Raw genomic sequence first — 17,503 nt, forward strand, 5'->3', positions numbered from 1 at the left:
TCCTTACTCATGAGTGACGGGCCTGGACATAATCACGTGATGTCTCTTCTATCTCTAGCACGTGTGACATAAATCTAGCTCTAGGTGCCCTCCCAAGGGCCGCAGGGCACCGGTGGGGTGGGTCTGCCGTAAGACTGCCTGAGTTGAAACCCTCATTCCACACTAGACCACGATGTGACCTTAGGCCAGTGTATTGGTGTCTTGATGCCTCAATTTCCTGCTTTATAAAGTGGGACAACAAGCACCGCCTACTTCACAGGTTTGTTACGAGGATGAAATTAATACAGGACATGACGTTAGTGTTTTCTTGTGCACCAGGCAAGTTTGCAGCGACTCAGTGGGTCTGTCAATACGAAAGTGAGGCTCAGAGAAATTAAGTAGCTTGCCCCACTGGGTTCGTTCACAGAGCTAGCAGGCCGAGAAAAAGCCACACCCCAGAGTGTAGCAAAGTCACTTAGAGGGCTACCTTTTCTCTTCCGTTCCATCATCTCCTCTCATATGTCCACAATAGATTCAGCTCACTTAACCCTCTTCCACCGCCCCCCCCATCCCTGACAGGCAGCTAACAGAACACCACACAACTGAAGCTCCAACAATTACTAATATTTATTGGGTTGAGCTGAAATGGAGAGAGATTTGTGTAGGAGTGAGGCATGGGCTCCTTTCTCTGCTTTCTAGAAGCCCTTCCATTGCAAAGCTTTTTAAGAGCAGACCTGGGGCCATCTGGCCCCTCCCCTAAGGTCCAGCTCCTTCACTAGCTGATCCTCCATGGCCCAGTTCAAATGGACCGTTAAGGACTTCCCCAGAAGACACTCGTGTGTTGGTGGTCCATCATCCCACTCTATAGCAACTGTAGTCTAAACAAATAATATCCAACATTAACTAAACACTTCACCTTACATGTCTTAATGTGTTCACTTCTTACAACATGAATTGTGAGATGATATCTCTATGATGCAGATATTATGGTTATCTTTTACAGATGAGGGATCTGAGACACAGATAAGTAACTCACCCAAGGTACATACAGAGCCATGATTTAAGCCCAGGCAAGGCCCCAAAGTCTTTGCCATTCATTTAGTACAGAATTTTTTCATAATGCTATCTGTCTGTGTCCATTTCCCCCACACTAGGTTGGAACTACCTAGGACTGTCCTTGTCGCAGAGTAGACTCCTGCTGCTGAACCCTACCTTAAAGAATTATAAAGGGATGGGGCACCTGGGTGGCTCAGTGAGCTGGGCATCTGCCTTTGGCTCAGGTCATGATCCCAGGGTTCCTGGTTTGAGTAGGCTCCTGCTCAGGGGGGGAGTCTGTGTCTCCCTCTCCCTAAGCCTCCTCCCCCAGGTCATGCTCTTTCTCCACCCCCCCCTCAAATAAATAAATAAAATCTTAAAAAAACAGAAAGAATTAAACAGGGAGCCTCCTCACCTACTTGAATCAAGGCCTACATGCACGCCTTTCCCCACTGAGTCCACTGGCATCTGGCTAGCAGAGCCCACCCGAACCCCTGCAGCAGAGGAGAGCAGAAAATGTATCCTGACACCACAGGAAGGACCGGAGTAAAAGGTACATTAATGGGGGCAAAAACAAGCCAGTGGAGTGATTAATTTGGCCTCCCCTTCAATATTATGTTTACACAAGTTGATTATATAGCACTTAATTACTAATTTGCCCTACTTAAACCAAGAGTGCTTTTAATTTTTAATGAGATAAGGGAAGGAGATGCCTTTACTTAGTAAGGAGAGCTATTTTATTTCCTTCCCTTGTTTGGCCCAGCCAATTAATAACATTTCTAAGGAAATGCATCCCTCTCATGAATTCTTTCTCCCCATCATCTTCCCGACCTCCCAGGTTTACAAAGAGATGGAAACAGACAACAGGCCACTTAGAAACAAACCGGCTTCACCTTCTGATCTGGCTGGCTGGGTCAGGAAAGGCCTTGTGAAATGTAGAAACATGGGACCTATAAATGGTGCTATCTGATTCTTTGGGCATGGGGTGCATCTTTCCCAGAAACCATGAGTTGGTTTTTACCGACAGCACAGAACACAGCCATGGGTGTCCAAACAAGCCAATCCCCTAAAATCCTGCATTATTTCCTGGATGTGAGTGTCAGGTAATTTTAAGAACAGCCCTGGGCAAGTCTGAGATGGGCAGCAGATCTGGACTTGATTGGCAGCTCTGCCACTTACTGTCAGACCATGACACATGACTTAAACTTCCTGAGACTGGGTGGGCGCCTGGGTGGCTCAGTCGGTTAAGCGTCTGTCTTTGGCTTGGGTCATGATCCCGGGACACTGGGATCGAGGCGTGCATCGGGCTCCTTGCTCATCAGGGAGTCTGCTTCTCCTTCTGACCCTCCCTATTCTCATGCTCTCTCTCTCTTTCATTCTCTTTCTCTCAAATAAATAAATAAAATCTTTTTAAAAACTAGAAAAAAAATAACTTCCTGAGACTCCGTTTTCTATCTGTAAAGGTGAGGTGAAGAAGCTAACTTGCGAGAATGAAGTACCATCTAACGCCTTAGCACAGTGCCCCCGCTCAGAGAACCTGCAGGACAGTATTAGCCGTTTTTTAGTGGAGGCATGGCAGGAAAATGGAAGCAGGAATAAAGGAGCACCTTTTGAGGACTCTAGGATGTCTGTCCTTGTCTGCTGTGGCATCTCCATAAGTCTCATTCGGACAGCCTGGCCATAATGCCATAATGAGCTTGCCCCAGAATGTGAACAGAAACCCAGACTCTTTCATCAAGAACACTGTAGTGTGAATGTTCTGATGCAATTCCCTTACCTCGTCACAAATCAGTGACAAACCATTCACAGATGAGCCTCTTGTCCACAGATCAACCTAACAGCCCAGCCTAGATGCCTGAGTTTGCCCTTTCCATGTACCCCCGAAGACCCCTTCCCCACTCCTCTCTGGGCCTTGCCGGTCTCACTTGTACCAAATGTATCAATGAGCTCCCGCTAAGTCCAGCCAATGAGGAAGCCAGCTGTAAATCAGAGAGTGGGAGGCAAATGAGGTCAGTTACTCAGTTTTCCTTCCCGAGTCACCGGCAAACAGGCTGACTCAGTAGTCTCCACACAGGCCTCTATTCTGGGGTTCTAGAAACTGTACTCTTCACCTCTTATGCTCCAACTGTTACAAACCCCAGGGTACCACATCCTCCCTTGTGACTTCTCCATGCCCTGGTCTACAGTCTTGTAAAGAGTCCCTCTACTAAATTCTCTCAAATTATCCTAATATGAAAGTGCCTTCTGTGTAGGCGTGGACTAACACAGTGCCATTTTAAGGTACATCTAAATTCTAGTGGTCTATTTTTTAAACAACTAGTTTTTTATTTATTTTTTTTTCTAAAGATTTTATTCATTTATATTAGAGAGACTGGGCCTGAGGCGGGAGGATCAGAGGGAGAAGCAGACTCCCCAGTGAGCAGGGAGCCCAATGCGGGGCTCAATCCCGGTGTCCCAGGATCATGACCTGCGCCAAAGGCAGACGTTTTGCCAACTGAGCCACCCAGGTGCCCCGTAAACAGCTAGTTTTTTAAACTGGTACTAGGTTCTTTAAACAACGGCAATCACACTCAGCCCCAGAAGAATCCATTTCCATTCGTGACAAAGCTGAATAACCCTTCGTTTTGAAACCCTAAGCCAAGCCTTGGATGCCGGCTCCATCCCCTTCTGGCCACTGGCTTTGGTAGGTCATTTCACCTCTGCCGCCTCCCCAGTAAAATTATTCTAACAGGATAGGAAATGTCCTCATATACGACTTTTAATGTCATATCAAATTTCTAAATGTTTGAATTTCTTGGCTATGCATATTATGAAAGACATGCCATTCAACTTTCTGAACACAAGGTTCTTTCCTATGCCTCACTGCAGAGTTCCAAATACCTCAGATAAACAAATGCAAAAAAAATTTTTCTTTCTTTTTGAATATTTCTTGATCACTTGCCTCAATGTTGCAAGCAAAACTCTTTCATTGACCTCAGTACGCCCTCTGTACATCCCATGACCCGGAATCCAACTTTGTCAATGGAACGTGGTACGTAGGTACATATATACGTGTGTATGTATGTGAGTATCTGTTGTGTATCATCTTTTGGGGCCTTTTTCCCAATTATGGAAAATTCCTGACTTCCTGTCTTTCCTGGTCTCCTATTTAGGTCCACAGCCCAATCTATTGTTCTGAACATTAAGCTTATACACCATGGGTCTGCTCTTCATGAGTTATGAGTAGTGTGAAGGGAAAAAAAATTATATCCAACCTACTCATTTCCAGTTTATTCCAAAAGGGGATTTTATTATGAATGACCATTACAGTAGAAAGTCAATTACTTGCGAGCATTTGTTTCCACAGAAAGATCTTATACAGCTTTTTAGATTTGCACCAGTATGAAATGAATGGTATCTTAAACAAAACAAAGTTAAAGAGTTTGGTAAACTCTATTTTTACAGTTCTGTAACCCTTCTAAGTTTCTAAAGGGCTCAGTTGAAGTTTGGCCCTTGTTTGCTTTTATAAAAAGTCCCATTCTTAAGTTGCTAACTTAAAAAAGGGGAGGGACATACTTGGGAAAAAAATGTTTGTTAGCATAAATCTTTGTATTAATAACAATAGCATAAAAAGTGTCTCTTAATTAAAGCTCTGAATTAGTTAAAGTGCTTTTCTGTATCTACCTCCTTAAAAAGTAAATATAGGAGGATTATGATTAAAAGGAAATAAATAAAATAAAATAAAAATAAAACAATACAGGTGGGCAGGGTGTGAAGTCTCCCCCAGGCAAAGGAATTAGAAAATTTCCAAACCAAAGAGGGCATACTTCTTATTTTTATTTCTAAACTTGATACCCAAACAGTGAGGACAAATGTGCGCTGTTGAGAATTTCTGTAAACCACACCACCCTGTGAAGGGCGGCTGCACTGCCATGCTGGAATCCATGCCTTTCCCGGGCAAAGTGTGTGTATTTACTGGGATATGGGTTGATGGGATAAAATAACATGGACTTTGTATCGAGTACAGCTTGATGTTTCAGAGTCTCATCTGCACACCACAGACTGTCACACCCCCACTCCATGCCACAAAGATTCTATGAATGGTAAGGGATGGAAAGTGACAGGCTCTGCTCCTACATCACCCTGTCAGGAGCAGGAGAGTCAAATGTTATATACCCTCTACTGAAATAATTAGAATTTTGAGCTAATGTTTTGACTTTTATACCCATGATTCCATTCTGCAAAATAGATTGGAACAGGAGATTGACAATTAATCAGAATCTGAATGTGTTGCCTTTTTGTTTTTTGAGAGTGAGCGATTCTTGAAAAGAGAAGAATGTACTGTTAACCAGGTGTGGCAATAAGTCTAATGAGTATTAGGGCCAGTGTCACATTCTTAATTTAATCCTTCTTTAAACTACTAATTCTCATTCCAGAATTTTCTGTTGACTTTCTATGAGGCATTGACATATGGGAAAGGACACTCAGAAAATTCAATCAGAAATCTGAATCTATTTAATTAGAAACCAGAATCTCGTATCTCCAGGAACACATGCTTAAGCAGCAAAGGGCAAAAGGCTACTAAAGAAAGTTGATAATATCAGGACCATATGTGAAATGAATAGGATTATAAAGGGCCCGAGGATGAAAGCTAGATGGAACTAAAATTCACGCAGTAGACTCCTCGTACGCGAGAATGGGAGCCCTGGATTTTCATCCACCATCAGTGGGAGGATAAGGCGTTAATATGGATCCGAATTCTAAAAGTTGGAAAACTTTTCAGCCAAACAATTGTATCTCCCTAATTTATTTTATGGAATTAATTTACAGTATCTGCAAAAATTCAGCTACAGTGATGTCAGCTGCTGCATTCCTTGAAACAACAGACACAAGGTAAATATTCAAAATGAGGGGATTGCTGAAATAAGCGGATATAGCCCATGGGATATAAAATTACGCGACCCATAAAAATGACAAATAAAAATGTTTACTACATATTTTTGGGTGGGGGAAAACTACAGAAGTTGATACATTGTAGGAACACATTTTTGAAATTTAAAAAAGTGTAAAGCGGTTTAAAGTTATGTATAAAAATACTAGAAGTATAAAAACCAGAATCTTCCATAGTGGCAATTTTAGGCTAGTAAGATCAGTGTTTTTGTATTTTTTTCAGCTTTGCTGAATTTTCTTACTTTTTCCCAATGAACACGACTAATAATTTGTAACCCGGAAAAAGGGGGGGGGGAAGGCAAATCAAGAGGGAATGTGCCAAGAAATGGGACGGTTTCCAATTTCCGAACATCCCGTGATCTGTCAGTCTCTCCAAACCTCTAGCAATGAAAATCACGATCATCAGCTTCACTTTGCAGAATGTAAATCGGGCAAATAGCTGGTGACAGAAAGCCAGACAGATCTCAGACTCACAGAGAGCGGGCTCCCACAGAGTAAGACAGAATGGAGACGTACTGGGTCATACATGAGATCACAGGCTTTGTAGCACAGAACAGGTGATAAAGAGAACTGGCTCTGAAGGAAGTAAACTTTAAAAAAAAAAAAAGAAAAGAAGGAGAGGCTTCAGTGAAGCAATGCGGATGTCTGCAAGGCCTGACCTCGAGGGCAGACCACTGTGGTCAGTGTGCATGGTTTCCCTTGTGGGCGCACATCACAGCAAGGGTGAGTAATCACGGCTCTCAACAGGCCACTTACACGAATTGGTCTGCAAGACACAGGAGTCTGTCTGGAACGTGACAAGGAAAGCTGATGGTGGGAACACACGGAGTCAATGGTTTACAGAGGTGGCAACCCTCACGCCATGGGGGGAAGAAAGGTTTTGATTAATTGGTTGATTCCAAGGGCTTATTTTCTTTATAGTGGTACGTGCCTTACACTGATCGGGAATTCTTGTTCATCTCTTGTCACGGTCCCCTTCTGCTGACTTCTGTTTCAGAGCCTTCCTCTGCTGCTTTTTTTTGGGGGGGGGGGAGGTAGGGAGCACATGTCCACATACATAGCACTGTTAGAATTAAAGCTTTTTTTTGAATAAATAGATTGGGAACAACAACAAGAAAGCTCTGTCTTTTAAGAGAAGAAATTACAGAAAGCTGATGACATCTGCAGGAGCTTGAAGGAAGCAGAAAGTGGAACGTCATTTTGTATTTCTGCCTCTTTGCCATTCGACTGAGTTTTCTTTCATAGCATCTTGAAACTGGTTTCTCGTTTCATGTATCCTTTGCATTTCTTCAAACTTCGCTACTATCTGTGCTTAGAGAATGTGAGCACATTGGTATTTCATGAATGTATTTTTTTTTCCCCAGTTTGTTCCTTTTCCAAGGCCTGGGAGCCTAAAGAAGGGTTATGGGATGCTCCCAACTTTCTAATCACAATTATTTGCTTTCTAGGACATTCAGAAATAGAGAATCATTTCATAGTGCATGGACAGCCAAGGGAGTGATAAGGGGTGACTTCTGGGAGATCAGAAGAGGTCAGGTAGAGAGGTCACAGAGGTCAAGACTGCATGGATTCCATATTCCAGTGAATAAAAGGAGGAAGGAAGACCCCCCCCCCCCTTGAGTCCCCTCCCACTTACTCAATAGTTGATCTTTTACCATGAGGTGGCATCTCTGTGGTTTGATTCCATTCTACTGATTGAGCTACAGATCTGAGCTATCTGTGAAGATAACCATGCCATGGTACCTGTCACACTATTGGAAGTAGAGTTTCGAAAACTACTAAATGGAGAACACCATTTCTAGAGAGAGACAACTCTTTAAGAATTATTAGTCATTCTAGCCTTTAATGCAGATGGACGGCTACATCAGTATTCTCTGTGGGATCCTCATTTGAAAGGGGGACTAGCAGGAAGCTTTTGGTGTCTAAGGGATGGGAGGGCAGGAAGGAAGCAGGGGGGAGTGGGAGAGAGAGACTATGAGGATGGCCACATGAGTGAATAAAAGAATAAGAAGTGGAGGCCAGGCATTGTTGGCAGGCTTTAAAATGTGAAATAGTAATGGCCCCCATGCTGACTAATCTCTCCCCTTAATATTCTACCAGAACATTCTATCCACGATCCCTCTTCATCTGATAAAATTTCCCCAGGATTGCAATAGACAGATAGGTTTTCAGTTATTATAAATAAAAAACTGCAACTCTAAATCTTTCTGACCTATTGCTATCACTATAGGAATGCAGGGGGCTCTACCCCTTACTCATGGGCCCAGAAAATCGGGAAACCCTGTCTTCCCGAAGATCTCTTTCCTAGGTTTGTAGTCTGGGTCCTCTAAACTCTTCCTAGTCTTTCATTCATCTGGTGGAGATGAGTCTGGCAGGGTCTACCAAAGTCTGCGCACTATGGTAGTGTAAAGTGAAATCCTCCCTCCAACCACTGAATGTGTGGTCTATGAGAAGAGAAGAGTTGCTGGCAGGAACTGCTCAGCTTTCTTACAGGAAGGAGTAGCAGGCACCTTGAAGACCAAGCAGGATCTCTGAAGTTCAAAGGACGAACTGTACTGAAGTTCTGGTTGAAAAATATGAATCACAGGGAGAAAGCAATTCTGTTCCGCATCGATTTGCCAGAACCTTCAGCTTGTTCCCAGACCTGGGGCACATGGGGTTGGTGCCTCTTCTTTGGAGAGGGGTGAGTGAAGACAGGCCTACGTGCATTTACATTTCCAAAGTGGTTCTGAACATAATCGCTATAGGGATGTTGATAATTATACCCGGGGCCCATTCAGGTCATTAGAGTTTTCAAGGCACTTTATCTCAATAGTCCCACATGAATGGCAATTTTAAAACGGAAATAAGCAAATTAAGCAAGTACCTGGAGAGGCCAGGTGACACTGCCTGAAGATAGACAACAAGCAAGCACAAGGGTCAAGATGACAGGGTTCTTTTGGGGATACAAGGACAGATGGGCTTTCAGGGCTCTCTCAGCTGGGGACTCTCTTTACTAGATTATAGCGTCTCCTAGAAATTCTAGTCACATGGGGCTCATACTTCCTTGGTTTTAGCAGGAGAGAGGAGCTTGTCTTTAAAATGTTGTAAGACTTGCAGCTGCTACTCGAATCACCAACCCCAATATTCGATGCACCCTATCTAAGATTCTGTTCCAGAAGATTCACAGAAAATCTCATGTACTGACGATGATGTCAGTGCGGAATTAAGTTCAGTTTCCACTTAGGGAAAGATGTGAGCGGAATCGTCTTGGAGCTAGAAACTCCAGACTTGACCAAGATATCACTGAGGTTCCTAAAGTCACGGTACTACGTATCTATCTCATGAAGCAGGCCCCCTCCCACACTACTCTTTGTTCAAGCTGCAGACTGACTCCTGATTTGTGACCGACGGCATTTCTTTTCAGAAAATACAGCTTTAAACATTTAGGAAGCCAAAAACTATTTTTAAACAAAAAGAGGGGGAAAAAAAGCAAACAAAGTATAAAAAGAATGAAAAATCGGGATGGGATATAGATCCAGAGAACCTCAGTTTCAATTTTGCGTCTGCCCTGTATTAACTGCAGTCTTGGGTAAATTACCGAAAACCCCTCGGAGCTTTGGTTTCCTCTATACAGAACACAAGAATGAAAACATCTTCCCTTCAGGCAGGGAGGCTGTCAAGATCAAATGAGATGCCTTAGTCTGCTCATGCCACCATAATGGAGTGCCATAGACTGGGCATGTAAACGACAGAAACTTATTTTCTCACGGTTCTGGAGGCTGGACACCCAAGATGAAGGGGCCAGCAGGGTCAGGTTCTGGGGAGGGCTGTCTTCCTGGTTTGCAGAGGGCCTCACATGGCAGAGAAAGCCCCAGTTCTCTGGCGTCTCTTCCTAGGAAGGGCACGAAGCCCGTCATGGGGACCCCATCCTCACAGTTTCGTGCGACCCCAATCACTACCCCAAAGACCCAATTTCAAAATACCATCACACTGGGAATTAGGGCTTTAACACAGACACATGGGGGGACGTGTTCAAGGAACAATATGATGCCAGCCTACGCAGGGCCCCTCGGAGCATCTCTATGGTTTTGGTTTAGCTACTACTTGTCCCTGGAAGGGCATCTCGTTGTGAGAACATCTCCATAAACGGACCCATCAAAATAATAACTGACAAATCACTGACAGTTCAACAATAAAGAACCCCATGCAGCGTTTTTGAGAGAATACCAGAAAATCCAGAAATCGTTGAGAATTCAACTGCACCATCTTTGATTATTTGATTATAAACTTCAGTTAAAAACCACTTAGCATTCATGACTTGGGAAAGGTATTTCACAGACATCGTTCCCCAGGCTTGGCCACTGGGCAGGGCATCACACTTCTCAAAATGTGTACAAAGTGCACAGATAGCGAATTAGACTTGTGCACCTGGTTTCGAACAGTGTCCCCTTTCGTTCTGTTACCTTTTTGGATCTCTATTGTCTAAACTCTGCTGCCCGTGTAGATTATAGATGCCAGGAAGATCACAGGAAGAGCTCCCAGCACAGTTCCTGGTACACAAATAGCACTCTAGTGACTAGGTTTCCGGTGGAAAACCCGGCTTCTCATCCTGACCTGGAGACCATGGACAAGTCATTTAGGCTCTCTGAACAAATATTTCTTGAACTCTCTGTGGAGGCAGGGCAGCCAGACTCCTTGGTTCTGGCATTTACTGGCTCTTCCAACCAAGGCCAACTTATTTCGCTTCTTTGTGCCTTAACTTCTTCAACTATAAAACGGGACTATGTGTGCATTCCTGATCTAGAGGAAGAACTCATAATGTACTCCTGGTGATTATTACAGATAAAGAAATGGAGTGAGGAACAAAATGGTCAGGTCACAGAGCTAAGGAGGCAGTCAAGACAGGATCTGAGCCCAGGCAGCCGGAGTCCTCTGCTGCTACTCCAACTTTTCATGAACCCATTGTTAATATTATTATTTTATCACTCAGAGTCTCTCCATAAAACCTACGTATGAGATGTCTTTTGCAATTTGGTGGCAGGAAAAGCCTTGTCTCCCACAAGAAACTAACGTTTCCTCTTTTTTGAAAACAAGAATTATGCAATTTATCATGGGTTCGTTTTTTGTCTTGGCTGCCAGGAAGCTCAGAATCAAATTCTGTGCTCCATCACGGCCACCAAGTTATTTCCTTCTTCCTATATCTTTGTTCCTTATTTTCCTCTTTAATTTTTTTTTTTAAACTCCCATTCTCATTTGTATCCCTTATTGATAGAGCCCTCGAAATTATTTGGAAAGCGGTGGGCGGAGATGAAATAAGCAAACAGAAATCTGAAATTTACATGAAACACTGACATTTTGAAACTTACCTGTGTCATTTGCTACAAGAAATTTTAGAAAAAGGTCAACAGGAAATTAAAAGAAATAATTTAAGAGCTATTTTAAAGGAGAAAACAGAAAACTAACAGAAAAACAGAATGACCAACACTAACAGAGGCCAAGTCAAATGAAAACCGCAATAAATATGTCTGAGGCTAGAAGTGTTTGTGCTTTCCCGGGCTGGAACCTATCATTTCTTAATTATATCCTATGTGTGTTTTGCAAGATGTGAGTTGCTGTCGAGAGGAAGGACAGCCTCAGACAGGGGAGGAGAAACGTCCCACCCCTTGGTCCTTACATACCTGTACAGTAGCGAAATCTCCCGAGGCACAGGCACCCAGAATAGCAGCGCCCACAAGAACAGACTCCACCTCTTGCGAAAGGACCACAGGCATGCCTGCACAGGACAAGGCCACACCTCGGTTAGGGAGCCAGCAACAGAAACACCTGACATGATGTGGCGTGAAGGCCGCGTTGGGCACCCTCTGCCTGCTCCCCAAGTGCTCAGGTCCCTGGGCTGACCTGATTCTAAAGGATATCACAGCCTACGTCTGCTGTTAAGGCAGCCAGGAGCCCCAGGGGACCAGTTACCCCATATATCAACTCATGAGACCTCTTTGCCCAGGTCTCCCAGGCTCCTGCTAGCTGCTACCTGCCAGGTGGTTCAAGTTCCCTTCAACAAACACTTCTTGATGCCTCACGGAGACCGGCGAATACAGAGATGGATCTGACCGGGTCTGGCTATCTGGGTATCAAAAAGGTGGTGGATAAGAAAGAGATAATGAGGGGACACGTGGGTGGCTCAGTGGGTTAAAGCCTCTGCCTTCGGCTCAGGTCATGATCCCAGGGTCCTGGGATCGAACCCCACATCGGGCTCTCTGCTCAGCAGGGAGACTGCTTCCTCCTCTCTCTCTCTGCCTGCCTCTCTGCCTACTTGTGATCTGTCAAATAAATAAATAAAATCTTAAAAAAAAAAAAAGAAAAAAGAAAGAGATAATGACCGTGCAGGAGGTTGGTTCTCCAACTGAGATGCACTAAGAATGGGGAAGTAGTAAGGGAGCATAACTAATCCTTCTGGCAGCTTCCTATTTCTCTGAGTATGAGCCTCTGGAGCTGATGCCCACCCTGACTGTCCCCTCCTCTCCTGGCCACGCTGGCCTGGCCTCCTTGTTTTCTTGAATCAGCTTCGGGGCACTTGCCCATGTTGTTCCTTCTGTTTGCATCACTTCCTCCCAGATGCCCACACAGCAACTCCCTCTGCGTCCTTCATGTATTTGTGTAAACACCCCCTTCTCACTGCGGCTTTCCTGACCCATGACACTCCTCACTCCCCGCCCCCCCATTTCCTCAGCATCTTCCAACACTGCATGATTACTTCTCTTGTTTACCATCTGTCTCCCCTGCTAGAACAGAAGCTCCATGAGGCCAAGCACAGGGTCTCGGCCACAGCTGAACTGAGACTAGTTAACCAGGATCTAGCACATGGTAAGGGCTTAAATGGTGAAAGAACACATGTCCTGGAGAGGGAATGAAGGTTCATCAGAATGGAAATGGGCATTATGGAGGCATCTGAAGGACGGACAGTGATCCACCAGGCAGCAAGAAAGCCCTCCACATGCCAGCTCCTGGAAGTTGAGGATTCACAGTGGGTTTAAGGAGAACAGAAAGAATTTAGAAGTCTCAGGATTTTCCATGTGTGTATATATGTATAATATAAATAAAAAATGTACAAAATGTAAGTATAAATGCATTTGCTAATCAGGAGATGGCAGCAGACTCCACAGAGGTAAGCTCCGTAGCCAGACCTGAAAATCTTCTACTCAACGCAGGAGACTGACTTTTACAAAGACTTGTCTTCCTGTCTTTTCTGGGAAGATCTTCTTGACACATTCACCCTGGGCAGGAGGGGGGGCGGTCCTACTACCTCCTGAATCCTCCTGCTACTCCCAGGCTGGGTCAGCTGCCCAGGCCACCTGGACAAAGGGCAGGAACAGAACTCCCCCACGCATCCAGAGGGCTCGGGAATACCAGCCCCCCAGACCGCAGGGCCCACCTGAGACTCCACTGGAAAGTATCAGGGGCGGGGTCTCTCGGAAAAGCTCAGAGCCAGTCCACTGGCCCTGGGTCTTTCAGAAGTTACTTAAAGGTTTAGCCTCGGTTTTCCAGTGTGTAAAATGGTGATGATAGTAAGACTTGCTACACTCGTGTGCAGTGAGGATTCAGGAGAGACGGCACCCACAGGGCTCAGCACATCTCTAGCCTCTGTCAAGCCCTTGAGAACGGTGGCTGCTATCATCCCAGTGAAGACTGATGGCGAGTGAAGGCCCTCTACACGCACTTCAGCTGGGCTGGAAATGGGAACAGTGGGAAGGGACAGGGCAGGTCCCACCCACTATCTAGAGGGGAAGGACAGACACCAGGCCGCATAGAAGGGCTGTGTTGGCCAAATTAGGAAAGCACTGCATGCCTTTGCAGAATTCAGGGATCACATGGACGGGAGAGTGACTGCGGCCTTCCCTGTGGACCCGGCCCCTATTAGAAGACAGCGAGCACCTCCAAACGCCATTCACCTCCCAGCCCCTCCTGTCAAAACCCTAACAAGCTCTGAGCAGGAAGGAGTGACCTGCAGTCCCCTCTCCTTGGGAACCGGAAACCAGAGTGAACCTATGAATCCCCCACCAGCTCTCCAGCTACACCCTAAGTGATCTGGAGCCAGATGGGGAGAGTTTGAATTCTGGCTTCCTTGCTGATCTAGCTGTGTGAGCCGGGGCAAGTTACTGGACCTCTTTGTGTCTCAATTTCCCCATCTGCAAAATGGGGTTAAAATTTCACCGCCCTCTAGGGCTGCTCCAAGGATATTGTTTTTGTTTTTGTTTTGTTTTGTTTTTAATCTCACCCATCTCCTAGGATATTATAAGTAAGGCACTTACTTGGGTTGGAGAAAGCACTACATTAGCATTAGCTGTTAGGATTCTTAGTATTGACCTGATCTCTAAAGGCTCTCTTCACCCCGGCCCCCCTGGGGGGTGAGGTGTGGGGGGAATCTAACTCATTGCTTTTGCTTCTCCTTCAGATCAGTCCCTGCCCGCCTCCAGCCTCTGTGGGTCTGCGGACACTGGTGTGGGTAGACCTCATCCATGGCTCGCTTGTCCTCATGGTCACATCCTTGACCAAGCTCTAGTCTAGCAGCCTCTTTACACAGCCCCTCAAGTCTCAGGTTGGTTAGGTCCCTGCCTGGCCCCTGCAAGCCTCGGGGTAGTAAGACTGTGGGTGGCCCCAGGGGGCTGCCTGGTCATTGGGGTTTCCCTGCAACCAGCCCATACTTCTGCAAGTAGACCTTTTGTTTGACTTTCCTCTAAACCTCGAGTGTGTCATCTGTTCCCTGCCAGGCCCTGCCTGGGCCTGACTTATACTGATACCAGCATCCTCTGGGTCCCCACTCTACTCTCTGGACACTGGGCAGAGTACCCAGAGCACTTTCTCTCTTTGCCATGACCCTTTTAGAGGACGTTACTGTTCTCCTTTGCACCCCCCTGCCAAGCCCAGTGCTTGGTACACTGGTGTGCTCAGAGAAGGCCTCTGACTTGAATAAATGGAAGGACAAATGATGAAAAGACCGAACAAGACAGAACGGGGAAACCCTTGCTGTAACTGCCAGAGCTGAAAAAACAAAATTTAGACGGAGGAACATTTAGTCCCAAGTCAATGGGGGAAACCTACAATTACTTAGTACACACCAAATATTTCTTGAAACCACAGTGAAACTAACTGCCAGAGGTCCAGGGAGATTCTTCCTCCTCACATAGAAGATATTTTCCCAAGTTGGCAAAGCCCCATTCTCTCTGCTTGCACAGAGGAGCCTGCTCCCCAAACGGCAAAGATTTGCTTACAAAATATTAAACTGCTTTTTTTTTCCCCCTCAAACACACCTTTTTTTTTTTTTTTTTTTTTTTTGGCATGGGGCTGCTTTAAGGGAAGAAGCGAACGGACATGTATTGAACACTGACTTTGAGCCCCCCCAGAGCTTGGTGCTCACAACGCCGCCAGCGGGTATTTCTCAGTGGGATGTATGAGAGGGAGAGAATATTCTTTCTTTCAGAAGAGGACAGCGAGGCTCGGAGAGGTAAAGCAATTTGCGAAAGTCACAGAGGGGATCCCTTGCTGTTTCCATGACTGCACACGGTCTCCAGAGAATCTTCTAAGTCCGGTTGTGTTTGTGACAGGTATCCCTAAGACTCAAGTGGGTCCAAAGAAAACTAGAGCAATTACAATGTTTAAAGGCATCAAAGACACTACCTACCCACCCGCGGCTGCGGACGTGCCTTTTACAGGAACAGATGCAAATGTGTTCTTTTCTCCAAGTGGCTGAGTGCAGGCGAGGAAGAAGGCAGCTCTGCCTGGAATGTGAACTATTTTATCTGATGCGTTAATGAGTTTAGCAGAACCCAAAGCATCTAAAGGCAGATGCACTTTGCCATCACTTGTCAGTCACAGCTTCCCAAAGCAGAGGAATTCTAGCCAAAGAAAAGGTCCCTTTGTCTGGAACTGGAACTGGTCCGCAGCCAGAGACAAAGGGTCCAGTTTCAATCGGAATCCAAATAACGATGAACAGCCTTTTCATTCAACGGCCTGAAGACCAGTTTCCAAAGCAGAACTTTCTGTAAAGCTGCTGCACCCCCTGCTTCTGAGTCAGCTCAGGGATGTGAGGCCTGGAAGAGGACCCACTTTCATTAAGGCGGGAGCCACAGTGCAGGGTCAGGACCCAGGGGCACTCAGACTGCCCTGCTCTCTCTCGGGCCCTGTGTCCCATTTCCCACAGGTGATGTGTTAGCCCAGGGGGATTTTCTCCTGCACCCAGGTAGGAAGGCTTTGTGGCTTTGAGAGGGCAGCAAATTGGGAAGTCACTCACAGATCACATTTTAAATGGGGATCTTATCTGACCTGCCGGCTGACTTTTAGATAAAATGTGGTTATTGGTTTTCTCTTGGAGAAAATTACAAGATAATTGGGCTCCTTTTTTTAGGTCTTTCTTCTATTTGCCTCAGAATGGCCCACATCCATAGGCTGTAGACTCTTTGGTAAAGAAACAGTAATCATCACTTGATTACAAACTGCTCAGAAAAGCTAAGAAACCTGGATGGGCAGTGCAGTGTAGGGGGCACTGGGGCTAGACACTCCCGGGTCACAGTCCTGGTGCCGCCCCTCCACTCTCACTGATGTCTGACATCGGGCAGGCAATTTCACTGACCTCCCTGAGCCTCAGTTTATTTGTCTCTAAGATGGGCACCAATTTCTACCTCTCAGGAGTTCATGAGTTTTAATATATAATGACTCCAGCATCACACGTTGGGAGTTTGGTTAATGGTAGTAATTTCCATACTAACATTCTGATATATTTACCCTGGGACCAGGTGCTTTTTTTGGAAAAGTCTTCTGGCTTGTGCCTCAGTCTTCTTACCTCTATCTAAAATGGGGTAAGTATATTAATTAGCTGGATCTCACAAAGGACAAGGGTTAACTATGCACGTGGCATTTGGTAAAGCTCTCCTTTTCAGGGATCTGCATGGTCTGGACGGGGCACAGGTGATATGATGAGGCAGCATCAAGGGCAGGGACCTTGACCCACCCAGCTGTCAGGGGAAGGAACCCACGGGATGGGGAACAGCAAGAGACCATGACGAAGAGATGCCACTGAAGGGTGGGCTCATGTCACGTTTGAGCTGGGGCTGTGGGCAGGGTTCATTCCCCTTCTGATTCCTTTCCCTTGGCCCGCTTTGGTGCCTGGCCATGGTGCGTGGGTCCCGGGCTGGGGTGGGGAGGATGCCAGTCTCTAGGAGACACCACGGGAGAAAGGAGCAAGCAAGAGGCCTGAGGCCACGAGTTCCCAAGGGATGGAAGTCCAGGCTCAGCTCTGTAATACTAGGAAGCCTCCGGCCAATGGGGTCCCTGTCGTAAGGTCCAGGGATCTGCACCAGCGATCCTGCTCTGCTGTGCTCATATCACAAAGGGATCAGCCCATGACCCTAGATTTTTTCTGTGTCACATGCAATGAAAGAATCACAGGATCTTGGGGTCTCAGGGCTCAAATTCCCATCTGCAGCCAGACCCCTGTTCCCACAGCAGTTGGGCTCTGAATTCTTTCTTCAAGGCAGCTTCCTTGTCCCTTCCTCCAGACCACTTGCCCTGCCTTGTCGCAGGTCCA

General features: G+C 45.9%; 1 protein-coding gene across 4 annotated transcripts in view; it reads right to left on the reverse strand.

Moving 5' to 3' along the window:
• FGGY (FGGY carbohydrate kinase domain containing) overlaps positions 1 to 17,503 on the reverse strand; it is a 400,554-nt gene that overhangs the window by 66,863 nt on the left and 316,188 nt on the right. For 3 of the 4 annotated variants that reach the window (XM_080800002.1, XM_080800001.1, XM_080800003.1), the window contains one exon: positions 11,604 to 11,698. The exons of the other annotated variant lie outside the window; for it this stretch is intronic. In XM_080800002.1, the coding sequence (XP_080656128.1) occupies positions 11,604 to 11,698 (95 nt within the window). The remainder of the gene's footprint in view (positions 1 to 11,603; positions 11,699 to 17,503) is intronic. 4 annotated transcript variants of the gene reach the window in all.

This window comes from Martes martes (assembly GCF_963455335.1).
Source record: "Martes martes genome assembly, chromosome: 4".
Taxonomy (NCBI): domain Eukaryota; kingdom Metazoa; phylum Chordata; class Mammalia; order Carnivora; family Mustelidae; genus Martes; species Martes martes.